Here is a 10,904-nt window from a genome sequence, read left to right on the forward strand (position 1 = left end):
CGTTTTTTCGTGTTTTGTCTGTTAATTTTGTTTTTTTAAATAACAATGCTTTTTATGTTAAAAAGTGTTATGCACCAGATTTTAATTACATGTTTATTAAGAAAATATATTTCAATAAATATAGAATTCAATTTCATTCGAGGTGTAACAATTTCAAAAGTTAAGCATAAAAGGCCCGTTATTCTTCGGCCTTTCTTAAAAACATTTTTACTTTTTCACAGTGGGATTTATCAAATACTTCAGAAGTTGGGTAATTTAATATTTTGTTATAGAAAATAAACCCAAGGAACAAAATCATATTACTTATAAAATTACTAGCAAAGTATGGCAAGAAATTTCATATTTTTTTATTCATGTATGCGGTAAATATGTCCGTTTAATACCTTAACGAAGATCTCAAACTTTTTGACTGAAATTAAAACTCTTAATATCCTTAATTATCTCCTCTTTATAGGTCCGAAGGTCAATTTTACGAAAATTGAAAATTGTCAATTTTTACATGAAATTTTAATTGAAACATACAGGGTGAGTATAAAAAGGGTGATTAGCGGCGTATGAAGCAAACTAATACAGCTTTTTTGTGTGCAACTCTCCTGTGCGGTATTTTTTCAATATTCTTTGAAATTTTTCATTTTTTTGTGGTACTACAATGGTAAAAAAAATCCGCTAAACTTTTTTTCTCTTAAAATCAATTTCAGAAACGCAAAAATGTGTATATGTATTTTTCTTTCAAATTCTAGAATTTTATAAAGATTGAATCATAGAAAATTTGCAAAATTGTAATAAGAAAATTCGCAATTCTCTATTCAGGTCTAATTTTTATGGAAAAGTTCTGTAAATCCTTTAGTTCCTTTCTTAGTATATTCTAAAGTTATAGATATACGCTGTTCATTTGAAAACTGAGGATTCATAGGAAAACAACATTTCCTTAAAAATTAGACCACATGCGAATTTTCTGTGATCAGCAAAATTTAGAATTTGATAGAATAAGTATATATACACATTTTTGCTTTTCTGAACTTCGGATTTTGAGAGAGAGAAGAGTTTCGCGGATTTTTTGCGCTATTGGAGTACCAAAAAACACTTTTTTCCTCACCCTGTAAGTATACTGATAAAGTATTTGAATGGTTGACTCCCAATCTAAAATGTATTATGATGTGACCCCCCCCCCTTTCTATAATTAATTTTACTTTGATGTAATATGATGCCCCCCAGTTCTAAAATTAGTGATGTAAACTGTAAACTGTGCGTACATTTGATAAATGTACGCACGCTCACTACGCTTGATAAATGGGTTGCGTACTGTGCGCTAAAGAATTTATGCGTATGCTAAACGTCGAATAATATGTTGGGATGATATATTAAATATTCATGTGTTTGAAGGGAGCCTCTAAAACATCAAATTTTATTAGTATCAGAAAATTTACAAGAAAAATCGAATCGTAACACTTTGGAGGACTAGCTGCTGACAATATTTTAAGTAACACTCCATTTTAGACATAATTTCAAGGAACACCCCATTTAGACATAATTTCAAGGAACACCCCATTTTACACATAATTTCAAGGAACACTCAATTTTAAACATGATTTCAAGGAACACCCCATTTTAGACATAAATTCAAGGAACACCCCATTTAGACATAATTTCAAGGAACACCCCATTTTACACATAATTTCAAGGAACACTCCATTTTAGACATAATTTCAAGAAACACCCAATTTTAGACATAATTTCAAGAAACACTCCATTTTAGACATAATTTCAAAGAAAACTCCCTTTTAGACATAATTTCAAAGAACACCCCATTTTAGACATAATTTCAAGGAACACTCCATTTTAGACATAATTTCAAGGAAAACTTCATTTTAGACATAATTTCAAAGAACACCCCATTTTAGACATAATTTCAAGGACCCTCCATTTTAGACATAGTTTCAAGGAACACCCCATTTTAGACATAATTTCAAGGAACCCTCCACTTTAGACATTTCAAGGAACACCCCATTTTAGACATAATTTCAAGGAACCCTCCACTTTAAACATAATTTCTAGGAACACCCCATTTTAGACATAATTTCAAGGAACACTCCATTTTAGACATAATTTCAAGAAACAATCAATTTTAAACATAATTTCAAGGAACTCTCCATTTTAGACATAATATCAAGGAACCCTCCATTTTAGACATAATTTCAAGTAACACTACATTTTAGACATAATTTCAAGCAGCCTACATTTTAGACATAATTTCAAGGAACCCTCCATTTTAGACATAATTTCAATGAACCCTCCATTTTAGACATAATTTCAAGTAACAGCCTCCCTTTTAGACAGTATTTTAAGTAACGGCCTCCATTTTAGACATTATTTTAAGTAACGGCCTCCCTTTAGACAAAATTTCAAGTAACGGCCTCCATTTTAAACCGAATTTCAAGAAAAGGCCTCCATTTTAAACAAAATTTCAAGTAATCCACCATTATAGACATAATTTCAAGTAAGGGCCTCCATTTTAGACATAATTTCAAGTAACGGCCTCCATTTCAGTCATAATTTTAAGTAACGACCTCCACTTTAGACATAATTTCAAATAACGGCCTCCATTTTAAGAGTTACATTTGCTTCATTACAAATATACCGTTTGCTTTTTAATTGTGCAACAAAGAGAAATATATCTTGGTAAGAGTCTTGTAATTTTCTTGCTTGTCACTGCTGCACAAAATCAAAAAATTCTTTTATTGTTTTTTACATTTATTCTACTAGCTTGAGAATCCAGTATTCCCACTTAGCTTAGAATTGTTAGGCACAGAATATTCTCGTTGTTCTACCGAGTTCCCAAATCAAAATTCGTGGCGAATCGGTTCCAGGGGTTCCTGAGTTTTGATCGAACGTCAAAACAGAGATTACTGCTTTATATAGATTGATGAGATATACAAGCAGACTTTTGGGTTTGTAATTTGATTTTGAGTTGTCTTTTAGTTCTCATGTTTAATATGATACCCTGTAATTTGATTTTAAGCCATGTTTTGTGGTACACCCTATACATTGAATTTGAGCCGTCTGTCAACTGTCGTTTAATGGGACACTCTGTAGATTGGTTTTAAGTCATTGTTCAACTGTCACGTTAATATAACACCCTGTATATTGAATTTAAACCGTTTGTCAACTGTCATGTCTAGTATAACACCCTGTACATTGAATTTAAGCCATCTGTCATCTGTCATGTCTAATATGACACCCTGTACATTGAGTTTAAGCCATCTTCCATCTGTCATGTCTAATATGATACCCAGTACATTGAATTTAAGTCATCTGTCATCTGTCATGTCTATGACACCCAGTACATTGAATTTAAGTCATCTGTCATCTGTCATGTTTAATATGACACCCAGTACATTGAATTTAAGTCATCTGTCATCTGTCATGTTTAATATGACACCCTGTACATTGAATTTAAGCCGTCTGTCAACTGTCATGTCTAATATGACACCCTGTACATTGAATTTAAGCCGTCTGTCAACTGTCATGTCTAATATGACACCCTCTACATTGAATTTGAGCCGTCTGTCAACTGTCATGTCTAATATGACACCCTCTACATTGAATTTGAGCCGTCTGTCAACTGTCATGTCTAATATGACACCCTCTACATTGAATTTGAGCCGTCTGTCAACTGTCATGTCTAATATGACACCCTCTACATTGAATTTGAGCCGTCTGTCAACTGTCATGTATATTGATTTTGGATTTCCAAGAAATGGCCGCAAATGTTTCACCGTGTGAAATACACTTGCAGTATATATTCAAAATTAAGCATGGATTTGCTGTATTCAAGGGACTGTAAGTGTAATTTCAAGTAACACCCAGGCACAGAAGGCAATGCCCCATTCACAACTATACCCTTAAAACCTGTGTTTGGCAAGTATAATTTTTTTTTCTTTTTTCATTTGTGGTTTCCTTTCTAAAGTGACTTACGTCTGTCTACTGCATTAAAACATTTCAAACACTTTCAATTCTAGAAAAACGACGTTATCTTTCATATTATTGATCAGATAAAGGTTTTAAAGGTACCGTTGTGAATCGGGCATTGACGTCTTTGCATGGAGATTCACTTGAAATTAAGCTTTTATGGATTAAAGGAACTGAGTATAAAGTGAAAAACTCTATATTTTTTAATAATTTATTTAAAAGTTTAACCTTCAAATCGTCATATTTATTGAGCTCTATGTCGGTTTTGAAGTCTTATATTTTGTGGGTAACCCTATATACTATCGCAATTGATTTGTGGACATGCATCACTAAATGCATCACTAAATGCATCACTAAATGCAATACTAAATGCATCACTAAATGCATCACTACCAACCTTTTATTCAAAGAATATTAATTATTATACACGAACACAATTTGAGAGTTTTTGTTCTAATGAATATTAAGAATAAGATATATGTAATTTTTTCAATACTTTATAGGGTGCATCTATGACAACGAGCAGTATTTATTTTTTCATTCAGTTTTATTTGTTGCAACCGAACAGTTTAATACCAATTAATGAGCGGAAACTAGTTTTAACTAGTTATCATAGAACAACGAAAAAAGATTTAACAATTATTTCCAACTGATTTACAGGGATGTTAAGGGAATTATACTTTTATCAAGGGACTCCGAGACCAATTTTGTTACAAACTCCCTGAGCGTAGAAAAATCACTAAATGTAGAAACAAAATGTCCATTGAGATCCCAAAGTTTAAACTTGCAAATTTATCCTACAAAAATACAAAAATAATGAACATTTTTAATTAAGTACTATTAGTACTTTGCTCTGTGAGTCATAAAAGTACGCTTACCAACAATATTTTAAAAAATACATCTGTGCTAGGTAATTAAAAATTAGGGAAAACGGAAACAAACAAAAGTTGGCGGAAAATCCCGATGACTAGTTTTGTTTGTAAAATTTTATATAATTTTTTTTGCACAAAATACGCTTATTGTTGTAAAATGTACACTGACTGCTGTCAACAGTACACTGATTGCTGTACACAAAACATCGAATAATAATAAAAGCACACCAGAGTACACTGATTGTTCTACATAGTTCACGATTCAAATACACAAATCACTGATTGATGTACACAATACACTGATGTAAATGCACAGTACACTGATTGATGCACACAGAACACACTGATTGATGTAAACAGTACACTGATTGATGCACATAGACACTGATTTCTGTACACAGTACACTGATTGATGTACACAGTACACTCAATGATGCCCACAAACACTGATTGATGCACACAAATACTGATTTCTGTACACAGTACACTGATTGATGTACACAGTAAACACTGATTGATGCACACAAACACTGATTTATGTACACAGTACACGATTCCTGTACACAGTACACTGATTGATGCACACAGTATACTGAATGATTTACACAGTATACTGATTCCTGTAAACAGTACACTGATTGATGTACACAGTACACTGAATGATTTACACAGTACACTGATTCCTGTACACAGTACACTGATTCCTGTACACAGTACACTTATTGATGTACACAGTACACTCAATGATGTACACAGTACACTGATTCCTGTACACAGTACACTTATTGATGTGCACAGTACACTGAATGATGTACACAGTACACTGATTACTGTACACAGTACACTGATTACTGTACACAGAACACTGATTACTGTGTTCAAAGTACACGGATTATGTATACAGTATACTAATTGCTGTACATAATACAGTGGTTGCTGTGCTATTTCTCAAATTAAATTGAAAGTGAGTGGAAAAGTCCCCCTGGGCTCAATTTTCCATTTTATTGATAAGATTTAGAAATTGATAGGACGGGTGGGGCAACCTTTAGAGGGGGGGCACATTCTGAGAAGGGGGGGGGAAGCTAATTCTATTGATCGAGAAGTATGTATATGTAAAAACCAGTTTAACAATATTATTTGCAAAGGATATTTATTAAAAAAAATTTAAACTTTTAATTTCTATACAATCTTTTTAAATCAAGGTTTGGACACTTGTCTGCAATGATTTATTACCCACTGGTGCCATTTTATAAATTTTAAAATTTTATAATATATTACACATATGTTTGACCGTACCTTTACGTACAGTAAAGGTATAAAACTGCAGGGAGAGGGAAATATTACATCCAGTTTCAAAATGAAGTATTTCATTACCACTCTCCTTTTGGCTTCAATAGCTTTTGGCGCTTTGGTATTGTTTACTTTTTTGAATTTTTTATTTATTAGACAGTAAATGGATAATTGTTTTAAAACTTTTTTCTGATTGTCAAAAAAAGATTTTTCTTTTCAAGATATTTTACCCTTACGTCAGGAGTAGGACTGAAAGGGACTGTAAGCATAACTTCAAGTGACCTTTAATTTAAAAGTGACATTACCAATTCACAACGATACCCTTTAACTAACTAAGGATAAATAACTTTTTCTTATTTAACTATACATAAACAGACCACTTTGCTGTCAAGTTTTTTTAATGAATATTTCAAGAATCGTTGGACATAACCTTTCCTTAAACTGTTAGGAATAGAAACTTTTCCTTAAACTGTTAGGAATAGAAACCTTTCCTTAAAATGATAGGAATAGGAACCTTTCCCTAGACTGTTAGGAATAGGAACCTTTCATTAAACTGACAGGAAAAGGAACCTTTCCTGAAACTGTTAGGAATAGGAACCTTTCCCTAGACTGTTAGGAATAGAAACCTTTCATTAAACTGTTAGGAATAGGAACCTTTCCTTTATCTGTTAGGAATGGGAACCTTTCATTAAAATGTTAGTCATAGAAACCTTTCCTTAAAATTTTAGGAATAGGAATCTTTCCTGAAACTGTTAAGAATAGAAAAGTTTCCTTGAGCTGTTAGGAATAGGAACCATTCCTTAAACTGGTAAGAATAGGAACCTTTCCTAATACTGTCAAGAATATGAACCTTTTTTCACACTGTTAGGAATAGGAACCTTCCCTTAAACTGTAAGGAATAGGAACCTTTTTTTGAACTATTAGGAATAGGAATCTTCCCTTAAACTGTAAGGATTAGAAACCTTTTTTTGAACTATTAGGAATAGGAACCTTTCCTTAAACTGTTAAAAATAGGAACCTTTCCTTAAACTGTTAGGAATAGGAACCTTTCCTTAAACTGTTAAGAATAGGAACCTTTCCTTAAACTGTTAGGAATAGGAACTATTACTTAAATTGTTTAGAATTGGAACCTTTCCTAATACTGTTAAAAATATGAACCTTTCTCAAACTGTTAGGAATAGGAACCTTTATTAAACTGTTAGGAATAGGAACCTTTCTTTAAACTATTAGGAATAGGAACCTTTCCTTAAACTGTTAGGAATATGAATCTTTCCTTAAATTGTTAGGAATAGTAACCTTTTCTTAAACTGTTAGGAATAGGAACCTTTCCTTAAACTGTTAAAATTAGAAACCTTTCCTAAAACTGTTAGGAATAGAAACCTTCCCGGAAACTGTTAAGAATAGAAACTTTTCCTAAAACTGCTAAGAATACAAAGTTACTGAAACTACTAAACTAACTAAAACTGAGGTTTTTTGGGTTTGCATCCTTAATAGATTAAAAGAAGGGTGTGTAAAAATAATAACCCCCAGTCATGATCATAACTAACTGATATTTCAGTTAGATCGCTCTGGGGAGAGTGGGTCTAATGAGAGTGCATCGGAAGAAAGTGCATCTGAGGAAAGCGAATCTTCTGGTAGTGAATCATCTGAAAGCGGATCATCTGAAAGCGGATCATCTGAAAGCGGATCATCTGAAAGCGGATCATCTGAAAGCGGATCATCAGAGAGCGAATCTTCTGAAAGTGAATCTTCTGAAAGCAATTCTTCTGAAAGCGGATCTTCAGAAAGCGAATCATCTGAAGATGAAGATGAAGATGCAAAATCTTTTGATTTTGAACCAAAAGCTCTGTCAATAGATGGGAAAACTCTTAAAAATATTTGTGTAGCTGGATCCAACCTAGAAGAGAAGTTTAATGACGCCATGGAAACCTGCATGGATTCATCCAGAGCATCTACAAGAAAGAGACAAGGAAAGGGGAAGGGAAAGGGGAAAGGAAAAGGGAAAGGAAAGGGGAAAGGAAAGGGGACAAATCAAAGCTGTCCATCCTTTGACAAAATCACAGAAAAGCTTCAAGACGAATTTGAAGTTATCGGCTGTATCCTGCAAACCCTTGAATGGGTTGATGAAGACTATGAGATGGTAAAAGAAACCTTTGACAATGATATTGCTTCCTTGAACGAAGATCTGAAGGAGAATCTTGATGAAGATGAAATGGAAGAGTGTGTAGAAGATGAGCTAGAGGAGATGCTTGAGAGTCCTGAACACAAGGCATTTGAGAAATGCGCTGAAAAATATTCCGAAGAAGAAGTTGAACTTGTGAATAAGATTGTCGCTGGAGTTAGTGGATTCAAATGTTTTCAAAAATCTTTTGACAAAGCATGCAGATCTTATGTGGATGACTCATTTTTACAACCTCTTATTGAGTCTCTTCTCAGCCTTAATGCATGAAAATAACTTTTAGTCAACTCTGATATATAACTTATTTTTATAAGTTTATTGGTAAACTCTATAGAAGCATAAATGTTACATATATTTGATATTCAATTTGGTTAATTTTGTTTTATTGAGATGTCAACTTGAAGTGGATAAAAATGCATGTTTTCAGATGTAGCTAGATTTTGTCATATCATACGTTAAACTAAAATAAATTGCAAAGCTAAATTTATTTTAAATTTCTATTTTGTAAGCGAATAATTTGCCCAAAGATGTTTTCAATAATATTAGACTTACAGGAAATAAGTTTTTGCCAGAAACTCAAATTTTCTACGTAGCGATCGGCAATAGCTAGATTAGATCGGCAATAGCTATATTAGATCGGCAATAGCTAGATTAGATCGGCAATGCTAGATTAGATCGGCAATAGCTAGATTAGTTTTACAGAAACTTTAATATTTTTACACTTTTACAAGGTTATACGGCAATATGAGAAGGGTCCAACCATTTAAAATTGTATTCCGTAGAAGTTTGCATGCAAGTTTGTTATCCATAGGTGAAAATATAAGACAAAAGCAAACCAAAAACGATCGTTTTTGCCTTAAATTTTCATCTAGGGTATCAAATTTACATGTTTGCTAAAAACAAACTTCTACAGAATAAAGTTTTTAAATGTTCGAACCTTCTCATATAGTCGTAAACCCTATTAAAAGTCTAAAAACATTCAAAGTTTCGGTTAAACGAATCTGGCTTTTTCCATCCCTATGTCTAAGATGACTTCGGGTTTCAAAGATATATGATTTAAAAAATTCAAGTTTGTGGCAGAAACCCATCATTTGCAATTCGGCAGAAATACCTATAAGAAATCCTTAAAAATTCCCTGATTATCTACATTTTTTTATTAAGTGTTTTTCAAATTCTTCAATTCCTGTGATTGTGCAAAAAAATATTTGATTATTAGAAAATTCATATTCTAAAAAAATAATCATCGGTTCGATCAATTCAAATTAAATTTTTGGAAAGGAATAAATTGTTCATAGTGTGACATATAACTTAATGCTGTAGTCTAAAGAGTATCCTATTATTAATCAATTGTGCAGATATTCCAAAAAAAATTGTATTTGAATAAGTGAAAGTAGATAATTATTTACAATTTTCGTATATGTATGTATATATATATAAACAATTTCTAAATTTCTAAAAAAAAAAATTAATAAAATATGTAACACAGTGAAATTCTTATTTACCAGCATGAAAAGTGATTGAACTATGATCTGAGACATGGTAAAATTCTAAATTATTCTGTGAAAAGTGAAAACATTGATATATAACACAAAACTTATATCTAATCTGTATATATCTATAAATACAGTTTGTTTGTTTGTTTGTTATTATCCACTAAACGTCAAAATATCTAAAACCAGATTGGACCAAAGATTCTCTGTGGCAGCTCACATGACCCAGGTATTAAGTATTATGACTACATGGTCCAAATTGAAAAATTATTCCATGGTAAAAAATGTCGACTTTACAATGTTTGAAAATTCACGAATTTAAACAGAAAAATTCGTGAAAATATTTGATTTTTGAAGTACAATCCACACCATAGTTTAAGTGTAAGTAAATATTTCCATTTTCTGACAACTCTAATAGGATAATGAGATAGATAGAAAAATAGATGTTACCGCCATACTATTTCTATTGGTTCAGAATAGACAACAAACACATGACTAAACCCTGATTGGATCAGGCGCTAATGAACTCGTCATACAGGAGTGTCCAAATATGGCGGCTTGAAATAGCTAAAAGCTAAAATTGTTACTTGAAAAGGTTAAAAATACTTTCAGTATTTTTACGAAATAAAATATTGAGTCATATTTTCAGTATTTTGTTACAACAATGGAAAAACAGGAAGCAATCATAATAAACAGATTTATTAATAAAAAACATGAAGGGGTGAATCCATAAACTACTATTTTTAAGCTATTCAGAGGTAGTTTCAATTTATTTTCCAATTGTTAGAACCTATTTAGTTTTTTTCGCAAAATTTTCTCTTAAATTTCTTTAGAATTAAGTCTTCCCCAAAAACTCTGATTTTTTAAAACCCTATATCTTTGCAAACCAATTCCGTAGACCTTTGAAATTTAAAACTATGAATTCTGTGAGAACAAATAATCTATCTTTGTAATATACCATCAACTTGAAAATCACATGGGATTTGAAAATTTGATTTTATGGCAATAAATTAATTCCTTTGTTTGAAAAATGTATTTTCCATTCATCCTAGAATCTACTTCCTGCAATTTATCATTATATCCTGCACTCCCTGCACACATGTT

At 32.0% G+C, this 10,904-nt stretch overlaps 1 protein-coding gene across 1 annotated transcript; it reads left to right on the forward strand.

The window, feature by feature from the left end:
• Positions 1-6,144: 6,144 nt before the first annotated feature.
• Positions 6,145-8,797, forward strand: LOC111712418 (P17/29C-like protein DDB_G0287399). Its single transcript, XM_023487015.1, has 2 exons — positions 6,145-6,252; positions 7,690-8,797. Exons 1-2 carry the CDS (start codon positions 6,199-6,201, stop codon positions 8,578-8,580), a joined length of 945 nt encoding a protein of 314 aa, XP_023342783.1. The 5' UTR covers positions 6,145-6,198; the 3' UTR covers positions 8,581-8,797.
• The last annotated feature ends 2,107 nt before the right edge of the window (positions 8,798-10,904 follow it).

Source organism: Eurytemora carolleeae, unplaced genomic scaffold (genome assembly GCF_000591075.1).
Source record: "Eurytemora carolleeae unplaced genomic scaffold, Eaff_2.0 scaffold1211, whole genome shotgun sequence".
Taxonomy (NCBI): domain Eukaryota; kingdom Metazoa; phylum Arthropoda; class Copepoda; order Calanoida; family Temoridae; genus Eurytemora; species Eurytemora carolleeae.

Bases quoted from the DNA above. Each gene is read 5' to 3' on its own strand.
- LOC111712418 (XM_023487015.1), top strand. From the start codon at position 6,199: ATGAAGTATTTCATTACCACTCTCCTTTTGGCTTCAATAGCTTTTGGC. The intron at 6,253-7,689 runs GTATTGTTTACT...CTGATATTTCAG, and splicing joins CAATAGCTTTTGGCGCTTTG to TTAGATCGCTCTGGGGAGAG.